Here is a 16,730-nt window from a genome sequence, read left to right as displayed (position 1 = left end):
TCTGCAGCAGAAACGATCGCTGGGAGGGCTCAGAGGAAGTGAGATTTCTGCTTCTAATAACAGTAATTCCTGTGACGTTTTATTTTCTACACCAATTCATGGCTGAAAAAACAATTTCTATGTGACGTGTAACTTGATTCTTAAGCCATTTCGTTAAAAACTAAGACGCACATACGCAAGCCATTTCCCTGAAACCCCTTGTTTTCTTTTTTAGGACCACAGCCCGCTTTGAAACTTACTAGAATTAACTTTTTAGCCCAGGAGTTTTACTGAGAGCATCTGCTGGCTTCTGCCTCTGGGATGGACTGTGCTTTTGTTGCATAGCTACGAGCCTGCTCTTGTACCTTCCTGGTAAATAGCATGTACTATTTATATACTTATATATTTATATGCTTACAGTGCAAGTGACTATTCAAAACCTGAATGTTTTCCAATGGAGATCTGAGTACCGGGAAGAATTTTTTCCCTGTGAAGATGGGGTGGCTCCTGCATCCCTGGAAGCGTCCAAGGACGGGTGGGGCTTGGAGCAACCTGGGATAGCCATAGGTGTCCCTGCCCATGGCATTGGAAGGGCTTTAAGGTCCCTGCCACCCAAACCTGTGGTTCAGTGATTCCATGGCAAATCAAGATCCTACCTAGGAGCCAGCTCCCTACGGCGCCTCCATTCCAGCCGCCCCGCCCGGGCCATTCCCGCGGCTCTCCCGGGATGCTCCGCTGCGCATCGCGGGGGTCCCTGGAGCCCCGCCGTGCCCGGGGGTTCCGCCCGGAGCTGCCCCGGGGGGTGTCCCGGGATTCCCGGGGGGTCCCGGGCTCCCGGCGGCCGCCCCGGTGACGTCAGCGCCACGCCGCGGTGACGTCAGAAGCGGGGCGGGCGGCAGCTCCCGGCGCGCCCCGCGCAGAGCGGGGGGCGGGAGCGGCGGCGGCGCGGGGAGCGCGCCCGGCGCTGCGCCTGCATCCCTGCCCGCCGTGCCGCCGGCATGTTCTCCAGGAAGAGCCACGCCGACGTCAGGAAATCCACGCAGAAGGCGCTGGACCCCAAGCGGGACGTGCTGACCCGCCTGAAGCACCTCCGCGCTCTGCTGGGTGAGCGGGGCGTGGGCGCGGGGGGACCCGGCCCCGGGGCCCTGAGCCCCTCGGGGGTGCCCGGGCAGAGCCGCGGCCGCGGGCGGGTCTGCGGGCGCTGCTCGCCTTCCGCTGCGGTGTCTGGGGAGACAGCAGCGAGCCCGGGTAGCAGCACTCCGTGCTGCGGGCACAGAGCCTCCACACCCAGCCCCGGGCTCTCTCCGCCGCAGAGGCAGCCCCGGTGCGCCCCGGTGCCCTCCGTGGGGCGCTGCCGGAGAAAGTTTGGGGTGCCCGGGGAAAGTGGCGTGTGCCGCTGTCCCGGGAATCGCCTTGGGCTGGGCGCGGAACCGCGGGGAAATGCTCAGCCCTGGTGAGTTTCGGAGACGTGCTCGCAGAAACTCTGCTCTTGTCAATAACATCAACTCGGGGCTCTTTGCCGGGTGTTTAAACTCTGGAAGAAGTCGCGGTGTGGTGTTTTGTGGTGACTCCATGTTTGGGGCAAGGCTGGACGAGTCCAGGAGCGCCTTGCAGGTGCCGGCTTCCACCCCGATCATCGTGGAGAGGCGCCGATGGGTTCCAGCTGCGATCCTGCTGCAGGTGGAAAGGCGCCGATGGGTTCCAGCTGCGATCCTGCTGCAGGTGGAAAGGCGCCGATGGGTTCCAGCTGCGATCCTGCTGCAGGTGGAAAGGCGCCGATGGGTTCCAGCTGTGAGCTGCGGTTCGGGAGGGTTTGGGTGGCACCTCTTCGCTGTCCTTCGCGGCAGGAGCTGGGACCCTGAGGGAAAGAGGCTGTGCCCGGTTAGGGCTTTACCCTGCTGGTTTCCAAGTGATGCCGGTTTGTTCCAGGTGCCGGCGGTCATCGCCCATGTGCCGCCCTTGTTCCTTGTGAGCTCCTTAAGGAGCTGGCTGGGAGCAGCCACTGGGGGACAGAGGGTGGGGTAGATTTGGCCTGGTGCCACGCTGTTGAGTTTGGTGACTTCTTAATGAAAGGTGTTTGTGGGCACTGGTTTCAGGTGGAGGATGTTGTGGTGTGTCCAGCTGCCCAGCGGGTCAGTGCAGGCACTGTCCGAGCTGCTCTGGGTATGTTTGCTCTTGGCAACCCCGGTGTAAACATTCGAGGTAGCACAGGAACGGCTTCTGGAAGATGCTCTCTTGATAGACGCCCTCGCCTGGGTGTCTTCTGTGGTGCTGTTCAGCGCAGAAAAAAACTCCACACGTGGGAGTTGTGAAAAAAAAAACCAAACCTCTAGCATGTAAAGCTTTTGGTATGAAGGCTCAAAAGTGGTTTGATTTCTTTTCTTTCCTCTCCTCAGATGTCTCTCCTTGCCCTGGCCAGGGGTAGGAATGTGTGTGTCTGTCTCTCCAGCTGCTTCCCTTGGGCCACCGTGCCACATGTTCCCCAAATAGCTGTTCCTGGTCCCCTGTTTCCTTGGGAGATGCCAACTCCTCTTCCTTTGTTAGTTTAAATCACGGGAATTTAATTGTAAACAAAATGTCAGTTACTCTTCTGTGATCCCACTGGTGCAGGAGGATACAGATCAGAGGGAAGATGATCATAGGGGAGGGAAGAGCAAAAGGAATGTGTGTTTCCATAAATAAGGGCTCATGTGAGCTTTGGATTGCTTCCGGTCTCCCTTAGTGGCACCTCTGTAAGTTTGTCCAGTGCCCAAAGTGAACGAAAAGATTCCGCTTTAGTTGGTGTTGGTTATGACATCTCTCAAGCCTCCAATGGCCTTTAGGATCCGAGTTCCGGCTCTGTGGGGTGCTCTGTCCGCATGGCAGGACAAAACGCTGCGCAGATCAACAGCAGGACTTAAAATTGGGTGTTCAGTTGTGTTTGAGAAATGACCAGAACATTTCCCTTATTTCTTTATTGCTACGGGGACGTACTCATGGCCAGAACTTCTGTTAGCTTTAGTAAAGTTCTAAATACAGTTTGTAGAAGTGCCAGTAGCGTGGCCTATTTTTTTTTGAAGATAGACTTAAAAAGTAATGGCCTGACCAAGAGTGGTGGGGATATACAGATTTGGCTCTTCCCCACTGCCTGGCCACAAGTGAAGCCTCTGCTCTTTCCCAGAGTGGTTTCTGTGGGACTTTTGTAGGACAAAAACGGATCGCTGCGCCTTAAGAACTTTTTTGTGGCTCTTCTTGGGTAAAAATACCCTTTTTACATTGAAACTTCTCTTTCAATAGTGTTTCCTCCTTGGGCACAGGAGTTGGAAGCGCTGCTGCTAACAGATGTGGGATGCTGCTTTGTCCAGTGCTTTCGGTCTTTTCTCTGTTGAGCAAATACGGGGGAGACACACAGGGTTAAGACTGAATGTGAAATTTTTAAGGTTACCAAATGCAATCCTTAATTGTTGCCTTTAAAACATACCTGTTAGGAAAGCCCAGAGATGGGATAGCAAAGGAGAGTAGTGGGGTTTTGGTTCTGGCACTGCTTGGCCTCATAGTTCTGTACAACTGCAGGACCAGTGCTGGCTGGGTAGAAATTTCATTTACTGGCAGTCAGGAGAGGATGTGTGCAGACTTCCTCCTGAATTCAGGGCTGGGATTGTTCCATAGAGTTGTGTGAAATTCGAGGTGTTAACATCATTTTGGAAGTTGTTCCAGTTGGAGGGGTGTTTTGGTAACGGGCTGTTTCATGCTGACATACTTTTTTTGAAGATAAGTAAGAATTGTGCGTTATTTCTGGGGTGAAGCTGGTCATAAAAGTTTATCATTAACCAGGGCGTGGCTGCAAAATTCTCTTCATCTCCTTTAATTTTTCAAGTACTTGAGGATTAAGAGAGCTTTGAGAAAATAGCATGAAGTGACTTTGGAAGCTCATGGAATTAAGGGATGGTTTCTAACAGGTGACTGTGATAACATTTGGCAGTTAACAGGAAAATAAAAGGCAAGTCCATGTGCTTAGGACAGGCTTAGTGTCCCCTCTGGGGTGTTTTTTTTAGTACCAAGGAAGAACAATGAGAGTTTGTCAATGGACTCAGGCTCTTACGAAGTGGTACCTGAGTGTTACTCTGAATTTTAAATTTAATAGTAAGGCAAGTCAGTGTGACTGACAGTTATGCAGTGAGCCAACATGTCTTATTTATAGAGAGGAAATAGGGTGTGACCCTGGTGAGTGTCTCAGTGTTTCCTGAGTGTTGCTGCAGCAGCCACTGTCAGGTGTTAGCTAGACTTGTGAGCTTGTCTTGTGTGGGGAAGGGTGAAATTATTTGGGTTTGGGATGGCTGCTGGTGCTTGCCTGTGGGGTGAGTGCAGGGTGCCTGTGTGCAGCTGCAGTAACCTGGGAGCTGTCTGGGAGTAAACATAAAAATAAACCCAAATTCCTGCAGTTCAGCCCCAAGCTTGCTGCCTCATTTCCTGGGGTGCTTCTAAATACTCCTCCAGGCAGTGCATTTCCCCAAAGTCAGGGTTTTATCTTGTTATCTCAAGTGATAAATGGCGCAGGAAACTTTCCCTGATGGATGTTACTTTCCATGTGAGAAGCAGGAATGAGCCCTGCTGCAAGTTAAACGTGAGAAAGGGCTGTGGCTGTGGGGATGCAGCTCAAATCACACTCACCCCTGAGTCACCACCGAGATGCCACATTTAGAAAAAAGGAGGATTTGCTTTCTTGGTGAGGCAGTTCCTTTCTCTTCCCTGCGCAATTTAGAGGGAAAGTTTCCTTTTTGTTTAGATTTTAATGACCTCATTCCCTCATATGAAATCCCTGTAAATGAAAGCCTTGTTTTCCCCTGGAGTTGTGTTTAACAGGATGCATTCATGGAGAGGAATAATTGCACTTAGCTTGCAAATTCAGACCAGTAGTTTGCAGGAAACAAATATCATGTTAAAGAGTTTCCCTGCTCTAATTGTTTCCATAGTACAAGCAGCCAAGCAGAGCCTTACTGCTGGAAAGGTACTAATTTAAATAAAAATCAGGTTGTCCAGGGCTAAAATTATTCTTTCTTCCATAGCTGGGAGATATTATTGAGCCTTCTTGCTGGAATCAGCTTTATTTTGGGTAACAAATGGGTTTCTTGCAAGGTGAGGCTTCAATGGGGAGACGTTTTGGCCCTTCATCCTCTTCTGGGGGAAATGACCCAACTTTCCTTCACCAAATCAATTGCAGTAAAGACCAAAGGGAGAAAATTAATGTGTGTTTAGCAAGTGTCAGGCTTAGAAAACAGTGGACTTTTTTCTTTGGTAGAAAATAAACTTATTTAAAATTTCAAACCCAAGTTAACACTTAGGAAAGTGCTACATGCTCGGGTTGCCATTATTCAAAGAAATGAATTGAGAATATGCTGTTTTCTGGTTTGATCTGCTTGCCAGGTGAATGCAAGAGCTGAATTTGCATCCAAAAATTTTTGCTGGTGTTTTTCTCCAGCAGTACCTGCTTGTTTTGATGGTGCAGAGGCCATTTGGTTACACAGCTAAGACTCAACCCTTTTTTTTTTTCCTCTTTCTTTTTTCTTTTTTAATTTATTTTTTAGTAGGAAGCAAATGAACCAAAGCCCCACTGCAGACTCTCATAAATTCAGTGAAATTCTTTGCAAGGATGGACCGACAGTTTAGTACAGACTACTCAGTGAACTCACTAAAGTAGTTTTATATTGCATTTATTTCATTCTCTAATTCTAAATTTGCAGAATGCCTGAAATTCTTGTCTTTCTGCTCTTGTGTAATTGCTCTGTTCCTCTTTTCAGATATTGTGGATGGAAGTGACCTGAAGCAGTTTTTTGACAGCAATTATTCTCAAATTTATTTTATATTCTATGAAAACTTCATAACACTGGAAAACAGCTTGAAACAAAAAGGTAAGTCTTAGAGTTTTTCCAGCAGCTGTTGGTCATAACTGTGCTCCAGGGCATTCCATTAAAGCCTGTCCAAGGGTTGTCTAGTCCTCAGTTTTCTGTATTTACACCAATAGCTTCCTGCAGTACAGTGTGAGCGTTAATCACTTTGATTTTATGGTAGCGGGAGAGATGAGCATGGAAAATCACTCTGAAATGAGAGCGGCAGCTGATCACATTTCTGGGTTCATTTCAGCATTTACATCCCCATCCTCCCAGCTTGCTCCAGGCTCCTGCAGCTCCCTCTGCTCAGCTGAGACACGGCCAGAGCAGAGAGGGGCACTGCAGCCTGGGCACAGCTCGCACTTGGGATCTTTATTTAAGATGAGAAATAAATTGAGTGGCATCTTTGACTTTAGCTGAACAGCAGCAGCCTCATTCTGCTGTCTTTTATTGTACGTTTCTGGCAAGCAACGTTGTTTTGTGTCTTGCAGGGAATAAATCACAAAGGGAGGAGCTGGACTCCATCCTCTTTCTTTTTGAAGTAAGTTTTCCATACCATGAAAACTAATTTGTGTTTTAAATCTCACTGTCTTTCTGTGCTTACTTAGAGCTTCACAGTGAGGGGTGAAACCAGGTGTCAGTCACCTGAGTTAAGAGATGTTATCAAAATTCCCTGGAAATCCAGCAAGAACACCTCTGTCCTGAGCATCTGGGAGCTGATGCTCTGAAAACAAGGGGGGGGTTTGGTGGAATTTGGGAGCACTCCTGCAACCAGTAGTTGCGTTGTCTCTGTTATGCTAAGGCTTTCAGCAAGTCTGCTTTCTGTTGGTGCTTTTCTGTTTTAATTAAATAAGAATTTGCTCCTGTGTTTCATGGAGGGCCAGTTGAGAAGAGCAGCACTTTCCCCCTCCTCTGTGTTTATTTCCCATGTGTCACTGCAGGAGGCTGGGCTCTGCTCCCCTCACTTGGAGGCATCTGTTGTGATTGCAGTGTTGGGTCTTGCAGCTCAAGGGAAACAAAAGGACAGGAGTTGTCAGCTACTGCACATCAGTTTGATCTGAGTGTGTGAAATGCTGATTTGCTAATTAGTTTTTTGTTTGTTTGTTTTTTGGTTTTTTTGTTCAGTATAACATCTTTCATTTCCATATCCTTCCCTCCTGCCCGGCACTGGCCATCAGAGCCTTGGCAGTGTCTAGGGAAGAAATGTTACCTAGCTAACTTTTGCACAATCAAATTAGGATTGCTTTAATTTAAGTGAGAATAGTCTGGGATAGATAATTTTCCAAGGTACCTCTTTAACTGGAGTTATTACCTAAATGTATTTGGATGTGAGAAAATATCACTGGACCAGGTGAAAGCCTGACACACAAAAATGTTCTTATGATGCACACTGAAATTCTCAGCTTAAGCTCTGCCTGTCTCTAGTCAAAAAGCTCTGGTAGTTAATTAGGTAAATAATTGGTCAGATTTCTCTCTTAAGGTTAAACACGCATCATCTACTGATTTCCTTCTCTTTTCTTTATTTCTTTCTCTGTTACTCCAACTACTAACTTTTTACCTGAGTATTGCATCACAGAAATGTCATTTTTGTTTATATTTTGGGGTTTGTTTGGTAGGAAAAAGCCCTTCAGACTTTCAGTGGGACTCTAGAAATTGAAGCTAAAGGTTAATTGTTTCCAACTCCTCTCACTCCCTCTGAAACACCCCCCAGACCCTCAGAAGTGTGTGGCTTCATGGTTTTGCATTAATGAGTAGTTCGTGGTTGAAATGATATTTATAGTGACAAGAAGAATGGTGCTGTTTAGCCTAATGTGCCTGTTGTGGGGAAAATGGCCATGAGAATGATGCCATGGAATCCTGGGCTTTTGTGATCTTGAATTCTCACTTTGCTGCCTCCCTTTTCCTCTTCTCCCTCGTTTTCCCCCTCTGTGAGACCGGATTTTCACCCTGAGACCCGAGCTGTGCTTTCTGCTCCTTGTGACGTTAGCACGGGTCTGCTCTGGGGTTGTGCCCGAGGCAGTGGCAAAGAACACGACCTCGTAAATTTGCCAGGACTGTTTGGGGCAGGAGAAACTCTTCCTTCTCCTCCTCAGCGCCCAGCCCAGCAGAGAAGGTGTTGCTGTGTAGCTGAGCAAGGCTGTGCAGGTTAATGGAAGCTCGTTAATACGCTTGAGCCTTGAATAAGGAATGACATTTCTGTGCCTGTGCCATTGAATAGGAAATAGCCAGTGCTTGCTCATCTGGGTGGAGGGAATAACTGGGCATTCCCAGGGCTTGGAAAGGGGTGGATAACCACCCCTTAATACTTCTTAAAAGCAGTGGGAGAACTTGCTGTCCGAAGGAGAAAAAAATGGATGGTTGTGTCTGAAGCAGGGGCTGCTTGGGGTCCCAGTGGAGGAGAGCTGTGCAATAGCCTGGTCACCCTGGGGGAGAGGAGATCCTTTCAGTGTTTGTGTGGAATTCAGAGTGATTCCCTTCGTGGGTGGAGTGTGCAGTCCGTGGATAGCTAACCCTGGGTGAGAACAGCCTGAGAGCCTCAGCACAGGACAGGGAGTCAGAAATGCCAAGTGATGAAACATTCATACCCTAAGCCATAGGAAACAGAACTAATTGATTGTTAAGCTTTCCATATTTAGCGTGATGTCAGCAGGAGCCAGGGGGATGCTGCATTTTCTGCTAATTAGCTAAATGGGTAGTTACTTAGGATTAACGAATCCTGAGTCCCCATGCTGAGGGTCAACAGCTTAAAAATCAATAAAAATATTTATGAGGGAATTTGCTGCCTTTGCCTTTCCTGGAGGTTTAGTGGGATTGTGCTGCTGTTGTGGAGTGACACCTAGTGTGTGTATTGGGCAGCAAAGCTTTTCCCACAAATCCTCTGGAAACCGACTTGTCTCGGTAGTAATTTATGGAAGTTCTAATTTTACACATAAGCTGCACAGCTTGGCCACACAGCAACAGCTTCAAACAACATGTTACTGAAACAAGACATGTTAACCAGCAGGGAGGAATGCCAAGGGTTAACTGTTGCAATTAATACTGCAAAATGCTTGGCTCTACCTCTATAAGGTGCTTTGGCCTTGTCTTTTCCCAGATAGATATTTGTGAAGTGTTATGGCAGCAGTACTGTTATTTTTCCCTGTTTCAGCTAAAATCCCAAAATTATGTGACAAACCATTTTTTTTTTTCTGCTGTGGCGTGGCTCTCTCTGTTTCCAGCACATTTGCAGGACAGGTTGCTGTTGTTCCCCGTGTCCCTGTTCCCTTTTGAGGGAGCAGCTCAAACCCTCAGATTTGAGGGCAGCTCTGAGCCCTGTGTGTCACAGACCTGCCAGGAGGTGCACTGGATTTATGTCTATTTTCTGGCACCAGTAACAGTATTATTGGTTATATATATATACCTGTTTGTGAAAGTTTGGGGACTTTTTTTAAAATAAATAAAGTGTTTTTTTCTTTCTTGCAGCATCAGGTCCTGATTCCTCTGACACTGTGGTTTTAAAATCTGTAATGAAGTAAAAGCAGATTGATGGTTTTGAGATACATACATCAATTTCTTCCCAGTCTCTATAATTTTTCTTCATTAGTTAAGAACAGCCACATCTGTCGTGTTGATGGTGTCATGAAATTCATTCCACTGATCTAACAAGTTCATTGGATGAAATGTTTAAAGCTCAGAATTTTTAAGATGTAGAAAAGCTTCCCCAAGTCCATGTTTTGTGTGGAGTTTGTGGTTTCTTGAGCCTGGTGCAGATGTGACTGCTGAGTCTCAAGCTCAGTGGAGTAACAAAGGAGCTTTTTTGTTTATAGCACTAAAAGTGCTTATAGCTCTACTTTTCTACACACAAAAAAATTACTTTTGGAACCATTTACAGTTTGTTCTGCCATAATTCCAATAACATTGCTGCTGTTCTTACAGCATTCTGTGGTAAATTCTAGCTATATGTTTTACATATCTTACTTCAGAGATCTTACTGTTTCTTGTTATGCCTGGGGCAGTGATAAGTGCCCTGTGTGCTTTGGGCAGACATTTTCTCACAACAAATAACTGTAAATAATTTATTAATGCAATAAATGGAGTATCCCTCCATTGAGGTTGAGCTGCTGCAGGCACACTGACTCCATTGGCCTCTTGGCTTGTCTGAGCCTGCGAGTTGGAGATGGAAAATTTCTAAATTGATGCAAGCTTTGGTAGTTGAACACCCTGAAACCACCAGCAGCACAGAGGCCTGGAGGAGCTCTTATGCCTTGACTTGGCTCGAAGTAGATCCACCTGCCACTGACTCCTGGAAATTGTGAATCCATTCCCCTGGAGGGGACGTGACTGCAGACTTGCCACTGGCACTGCTACTCCTTCTTACCCAGCGAGGGCACCTTGGGCTGGCTGTCACTGATCCAAGACCAGCCTGGCACGTGCAGAGCAGCAGAACAGCAGTGCTCGTTGTCCCCCCATGGCCATGGGGCTGGGAAACATCCCCTGGGATCCCAGGTGAGGCTTGGCCCAGCCTCAGCCTGCCCTGTGTCCTGCAGCAGGGCAGCCAGCACGTGGTGATGGGCACAGAGCGGCCAGTCACAGCAGGATTCAGCCAGGGGGGCAAAAGCAAAAGGCTTTTAAAAAGAAATAGCAGTTTTGGTTAAGTCACAGGGAGCCTGTCGAAATATGAGCCTCGGTGACTTTTTATTTTGCTTCAATAAAAGAGAGAGACACAGCTTTCAAAAAGCAGCATCCTGTGTAAACTAAGATTTAAACTTAACATTATTCCTAGTCATGCAGGAAGTCCAAACGAAAAAGAACTATGGATAATCAGTTAAAAGAACTGACAGATACCCTGATGTGTTGATCAGTAGTAATACCTAATTTCTATTTCAAGTGTGTTATAATGGATTACCATATAGATGCAGCAAAGCACTAAGCATTAAATAGATCTATGTGTTTTCTGAAAAAGCAATATTATTTTGCACTGTGGGGTTTCTTAAAATATTTCTTATTAGTGTAGTGTGAAACTAGGAACAAGATGTCAATAGCCAGCTCGGATTCACAGCAGTGTGGCTGACAGCCTGGGCTGGAGGGGAAGAAACTCTCATTTGTTACATAGCAGTAGCAGTGTGTGTTCTTTAGAGCACCAGGGGTGGGGAGGGTGTACAAAATGATGCTGGAAACGTGAATTTGCAAAGGGAGCAGCTGGAGCTGGTTCACGACTTGTGCAATCTCATGAAACGCTGCAACACCACCTCAGTCCGGGACTGCAGTGCTTGGGGCAAAAATCACCAGCTGGAAGTTGTGCTGGTGGGACTGGGGCTTGGCTTGTAACCTTCAGAGTTTATATTTAATGATGTAGACTTTGCCCCTGGGTGACTTCTTTTCGCATTGCAGGAGCAGCGGTGGGCTCTGCACTCGTATCATTTAGAGTGGCCCTGCTCTGCTGCAGAGCTGTGCTGTCTGCAGCGCAGGAGGGGGACGAGGTTGCTCTATGAGAATGCCTGCTTGCTGTGGGGCAGGACCATGCAGGTGATCAGTCACACCCTTGCATTTTTTCAAAATACATATATTTATTGTTTTCCTGGTTTTGAGATGCTGAAAAGGAGAACGCAAGGGAAGTGACTTAAGTGTCCACATTTTTTTTGCTGTGTGAAAAGGCTTTGGGATATGGGAGTTTTTTCTTAAGATAGGAACTTCTCTTACTGATGGTTTGAACCCTCGGGTTGTTTTTGATTCAGTCACCTGACAAGGGTGTTGGATTCTGTGTTTTGTAAAGACAAAAGAATGGTAAGCGTGTTGTTTTCTGCCCTTACCCCCCCCCAGTTTTGTGCAGGTTAGAGTTTAGGCTTGTTTTTCCTGCTATTTGTTGAACTGTGCAGCAGCATTTGTTTTTCTGCTTTCCTCTGGATACAACCTAAAGTTCTCTGAGACTTGGATGTGAAAATTGTTACTAAATTCTTTTTCAAATGGGTCTTTATTATTGAGCCCTGCAGCTTGCACCTCCTCACAGCTCGCTTTGTGGAAAGGAGCTTCGCGTTCAAATTTGGATGAAACTGTGTAACAGACTAAAACAATGGAAACAAAATACGTGTGGTTTTGTCTGCTTTTCCATGATAAATGTGCCAATGTACGAAGCTTCCTTCCTGCAGTGTGTTGTGTGACACCTGAACCCAGCCCAGTTTTTGTTGCTGGTTTGCCATAGGGATTTGTTTCCTGGAGCTTTTCCTCTCACACCTCGGGCACACGGCTTGTGATGAGCCTGGGCACAGACCCAGCTCCTACGCAGAGTTAGGTTGGGTTAGAAGTGCTCCTGGGTTAGCTTAGGACTCCTTTCTGCCCTGTGCCAAGTTAAGTAATGATTAATGCCAGAAATAGTCTGGAGGAGTGGTGGGCTGCCAGTGTTTTAATGTTTAGATGGATAACGATAACTCTTTGTCCATGGATCCTGCAATCTGATTGGCAGAAGCCTGGTGCTTAACTAACAGGTAAAGCCCCAGTGTGAGTCGTGGCCTCATTTTTAGCCAGTCAGATCCTTCATCCCAAGCACTCCTGCTGCCCACGGACAGGGAGCTCGACCTCTGGACCCTGTGCTCCTGGGGTCCCACTGCCACGGTGTGCTGGAGAGGAAGCTGGGGGAGTGACACTGAAACAAAATACAAGGAACGTGGAAAGGACCTGCCTGGTTTGCATTTTTATTCTAGTTAACCTTTCAGAAATGCTATTTACTGTGTGGGGAGCACGTGCTGTGGTGAAGGTGTGGAGGAGGACCAGCCTGTCTGTGACCCGAGGTCTAGCTCCCTATGTCCACGAACTTGCCATGACTACCATCCTCTGCTGTGGAGAAAGGAGTGTTCCGTGTCCAACAAGACTGTTCTGAGTGTCGAATGTAATTTCTGAAGCCCTTTATTGTCAAAAGCAAGAGATCTGTCCTGCTCCACGTCTCAAGCACATGCTCTGGCAGCGGTGGTGACTCGGTCACCCGGCTCCCAGGGGTGGCCCACAGTGCCAGCTGCTTTCTGGGCTGTGATGCTTTGTTTTTTCCTGTGAGCTTCTGTGTGCAGAACACCCTCAAATGTGCCACTGTTGCTTGGGTGACCTATCATCCATTTGCATCTTGCATGTGGTATTTCTGAGAACTTAGAGGTGCTTTGTTGTGCAGAAATTCGTGCCAGTCATTTTGTTTGATAATTGCAAGGAACTATGAGCGCCAGTCGTTTATATCCTTGTTTAATTTCGTTTGATTTCCAAACGGAAGTGTTCAGAACTGGTTTCCTGTTTCAGCATCCTAATTTCTTATTTCAATGGCTGAAAAGTTGTACGTTGGAGACATTTTTTTGTGTGGAACCTGTGTGAAGCCCTGTGTGCTGCCAGATCTTTGTGAGGCAGCAGTAGGTGAGCTGTGCTACTGCCACACCTCTGGCCAAGCCCTAGTCCCTGCTGCCAGTAGTTTAAAAAGAAACTGTGTATTTGTTCCCATCTCATTTGTATGTTGTGCATCTGTTTCTCTGTATCCCCTGATGAACCAGTTTTATTATAGCAAATTTGACTAGTTTTGTTTCCTGCAGAAAATACTGCAGCTGCTACCAGAGAGGATTTTTTATCGATGGCATTTTCGCAGTATAGGTAAGAAGAAATTTAAAAAAAAAATGGACTTTTTAGTATTCTTTTCAGATCAATTTTTCTTTCAATGAGGGAAATATTAGTAGAGTTATAAACACATGGTATTTGTGCAAGTTTGGCCCCAGCTGTCTTTCCCAGATTCTCATGAAATGGAGGATTTTCCCAGCATCCTTTTAGAATATGGCCTTGGCCATGACAAGATACTCATGGATGGCTTCCTCAGACCAGGACTGTTCTTTCTCCATGCCCTGGTGGTATTGAAGCTTCTGGAAGAAAGGAGGGAATAGGAGGAGTCTGGCAGAGAGCAGCCTTGGGTGGCCAGAACACCTTGAATTCCCGTGAAGTGGTTTAACTTGGTAATTTCCTCTGAATCAAATGCCTTGGATTCGTCAGTGCTTTTCAAATTCTGCTTCCTAATGCCACCAGTGTGGCACCAATGGGTTTTTATGCTGCTGATTAAAATTTTATGGGGAGGTTCTATTCCTTCCAAGTAGGGCTTTTTGGTTGGGGTTGGTTTGCAGCACTGTCTGACCAGCTGCCATTTTTGTCATCAGAACAAGGAATTGCTTTTGCAGAAGAACAATGAGCGGAAGTTAAAGGTCAGGGGAGGGGCTGTTGTCACATTTCCACTCAGCACTGATAAAAACAAGAGGAGACATCTGCCTGGCCACTTCATAAGGGTTCAGCTGCACTAGTCCAGACCAAATTGGTTCCAGTTGGTTGCTCTGTAGCTGATACATTCTTTATGCTTCTACTGAGTGGTCATAGTGGCAGAATTTTTAATCAATGTCCAAAAAGGGATGTGCAAAATTTGGCAGAGCATTTATTTACCCTTCAGCCTTGTGATTTCCTTTTGCTTAACATTTCATGTGCATTAATGTGAATTTCCTATATATGTTAATAATTTATATATAATCTTGTGAAATGGTGAGATCTTCCCACTGTACACATTCCTTAAATGGGAAGGAGCCCATGTAAGGAATGTGTATCATTCACAGATCTTACTATTAATGAAAATAATTTGAGACATGGTCCTGGGCAAAACCCAGAGGACCTCACTGGAAAGATACATCACCGTTAATCTTGGGTGGTGGTAATTGTAGCTAGAATCACTTGGGGGGATTCCTCTCCCATAGTTGTCCTAAAACCCAGTGCAGTGGCCCTAGAATAAATTCAAGTAGGCTTTTGTGAAATATTTTTGAAAACATTGTGGTGGGAAGTGTCTGATAAGGCCTACTTAATTTTCCTAATCCAGGGTCGATTCTGAAGAAGCTTTTGCACACTGGAAATTCTCTCAAGGTATTGTGTTAATGTTTTCATATTTCTTTTCACTTTAATTCCCGTGAAGTATGCTACTTTGCAGCTTTCCAATGGCAATGTTTTCCAGATTGTTAGGCTTTGTAATTTTTTCTTATTCACCTTTTAATCTTTATTATGGTGATCCTTGGTTATTTTAACATGTTTTCAGTCATTTTGCTGCTCTCATGACCTTGGTGAAGTTACCTGGAGAAGATATTAATGCATATTGCTCAGTGCCTAATTTTTTGAGCTTTCTCTGGCATTAGAGCTAGGGTTATGTTAATAATGTAAATACCCTTGGTACGATGGCAACACCTTGCAACAACCTAGCTGGGATGAAGCTCTCGCCCTGCCTGTTGCGAAGTGTTACTGCACTTACAGACCTGTGTCGCTGCCCTTTTTGCCCAAACGCCCCCCCCTTGCAGCTCAGGTGCGAAGGAATCCGCCTGTTCCTGCTGTGGCTGCAAGCCCTGCAGACCAACTGTGGCGAGGAGCAGATCCTGATGTTCGCCTGCCTGGTGCCCGGCTTCCCCCCGCTGCCGTCGTCGCGCGGGCCCTGCACGCTGGAGAGCCTGGTCAGCCCCCCGGCCGCGCCCGACGGTGAGCCTGCCCCGGGAGTCACGCTCTCTGCACCCGAGAGAAACAGGGAAAAGGATGATCCAAACGGTTCTTGTCTCACCTGCTGCCCCTGTGTCCTGCCAAAGCGGAATGCAGTATGGAGGTTGTTTACCCAGAGTGGTGTTTTGTTTCCTTGGCCTAGCGGGGCCGAGGCGCGTGTGCAGGCCGTCGGCCAGGAGACAGGCAGGAGATTTTGTTGAGTTCTTGTGCAGTTTCAGTTTAGATGTAGTGTAATATGGTATAGAATAATAGTATAATTAAGTAATTAATTAGCCTTCTGATATCAATGGAGTCCTCCTCATCATTCCTGCTGCCAATCAGGCGAAATTTCACTGATAGGTGCCTCTCCTGCAGGAGGGGACAATGGGTGCTGCTGGTGAAGCTTCTCCTGGGGTGCCTCTCCTGCAGGAGGGGACAATGGGTGCTGCTGGTGAAGCTTCTCCTGGGGTGCCTCTCCTGCAGGAGGGGACAATGGGTGGTGCTGCTGGTGAAGCTTCTCCTGGGGTGCCTCTCCTGGAGGAGGGGACAATGGATGCTGCCAGCTGCCCCTGGAATTCCGAGCTGGCTGCAGTGCAGCTCTAGAGCCGCCTGCTCCTGTCCCTCTGAGGGTTTGCTCTTTGGCTCTGGGGTGGTTTTAATCCAGATGCAGCAGCAGCAGGAGCATTTTATGCCCCTTGAGCAGTTTCCTCCTTGTTGGCTCACTGCTGGTGTCTGCCCTTCCAAGCCACTGGGAATCTGGTGTCATCCTTGCTGGGATGTGCCAGGACTTTGGACATCCAAGCAGCTGCTGGACTTCTACAGCTTGGTAGTGCCCTAATGGATATTTTCAAATCAATTTTTTAGCGAAAATAGCTTTTATTTCAGTATTTTAATTTGTTCTGTGCTTAAAATATTTGATTTTAGCCAAGATATTTCCAGAAGAAATAACACCGCTTTTGCCAGCTGTCTCTGGAGAGAAAATTGCAGAAGACCAGACTTGCTATTTTCTCCAGCTCCTGCTAAAATACATGGTAATTCAGGTGAGGAGGATGGATGTTTGAAAGTGTTTATGTTTGGAGGATGTATTTGTGGTAAAAAAATTAAGCCTACATTGCATCTGTGTGGAGCTGGGTTTACCCATCCACAGCACATTTTTTACTCTTAAGTGAAAAATCATCCCAAAGGTATTTCCTCGTGCCATTTTTGGTGAAAACAAGAAGTTTGTCACACTTTTGTGATAAGAATTAATGAATGTTATCCAAACTTGCAGAATAACTGACTGTTTTATGTGCTCGTGGTTGCGTTTAGAAAATTTATGTGGGGTAAAGATTCAGTTTGTTCTCTTTGGACACATACCTAGATGAAAAGGAATGTAAAGGACCACTGGAGGAA

General features: G+C 46.7%; 1 protein-coding gene and 1 long non-coding RNA gene across 11 annotated transcripts in view; one reads left to right on the top strand and one right to left on the bottom strand.

Moving 5' to 3' along the window:
* The window catches only part of LOC119699796, a 68,565-nt gene extending 67,713 nt beyond the window's left edge, over positions 1-852 (bottom strand). For 2 of the 7 annotated variants that reach the window (XR_005256540.1, XR_005256537.1), the window contains exon 1: positions 636-836. This is a non-coding gene — a long non-coding RNA (uncharacterized LOC119699796). Of the gene's footprint in view, positions 1-635 lie in introns of all 7 variants that reach the window. The other 5 variants (XR_005256538.1, XR_005256539.1, XR_005256541.1 and 2 more) reach the window with 4 other exon arrangements.
* A 5-nt stretch (positions 853-857) lies between these two features.
* Positions 858-16,730, top strand: part of RALGAPA2 (Ral GTPase activating protein catalytic subunit alpha 2) — a 95,333-nt gene continuing 79,460 nt past the window's right edge. For all 4 annotated transcript variants that reach the window (XM_038133759.1, XM_038133758.1, XM_038133757.1 and 1 more), the window contains exons 1-7: positions 858-1,083; positions 5,757-5,867; positions 6,338-6,387; positions 13,388-13,445; positions 14,698-14,741; positions 15,167-15,341; positions 16,263-16,378. In XM_038133759.1, coding sequence (XP_037989687.1) covers positions 978-1,083; positions 5,757-5,867; positions 6,338-6,387; positions 13,388-13,445; positions 14,698-14,741; positions 15,167-15,341; positions 16,263-16,378 — 660 coding nt within the window. In that variant the 5' untranslated portion in view covers positions 858-977. The remainder of the gene's footprint in view (positions 1,084-5,756; positions 5,868-6,337; positions 6,388-13,387; positions 13,446-14,697; positions 14,742-15,166; positions 15,342-16,262; positions 16,379-16,730) is intronic.

This window comes from Motacilla alba, chromosome 3 (genome assembly GCF_015832195.1).
Source record: "Motacilla alba alba isolate MOTALB_02 chromosome 3, Motacilla_alba_V1.0_pri, whole genome shotgun sequence".
In the NCBI taxonomy this organism is placed as follows: domain Eukaryota; kingdom Metazoa; phylum Chordata; class Aves; order Passeriformes; family Motacillidae; genus Motacilla; species Motacilla alba.
The sequence above is the reverse complement of the archived record's forward strand: the minus strand, read 5'-3'. Positions and strand labels throughout refer to the sequence as shown.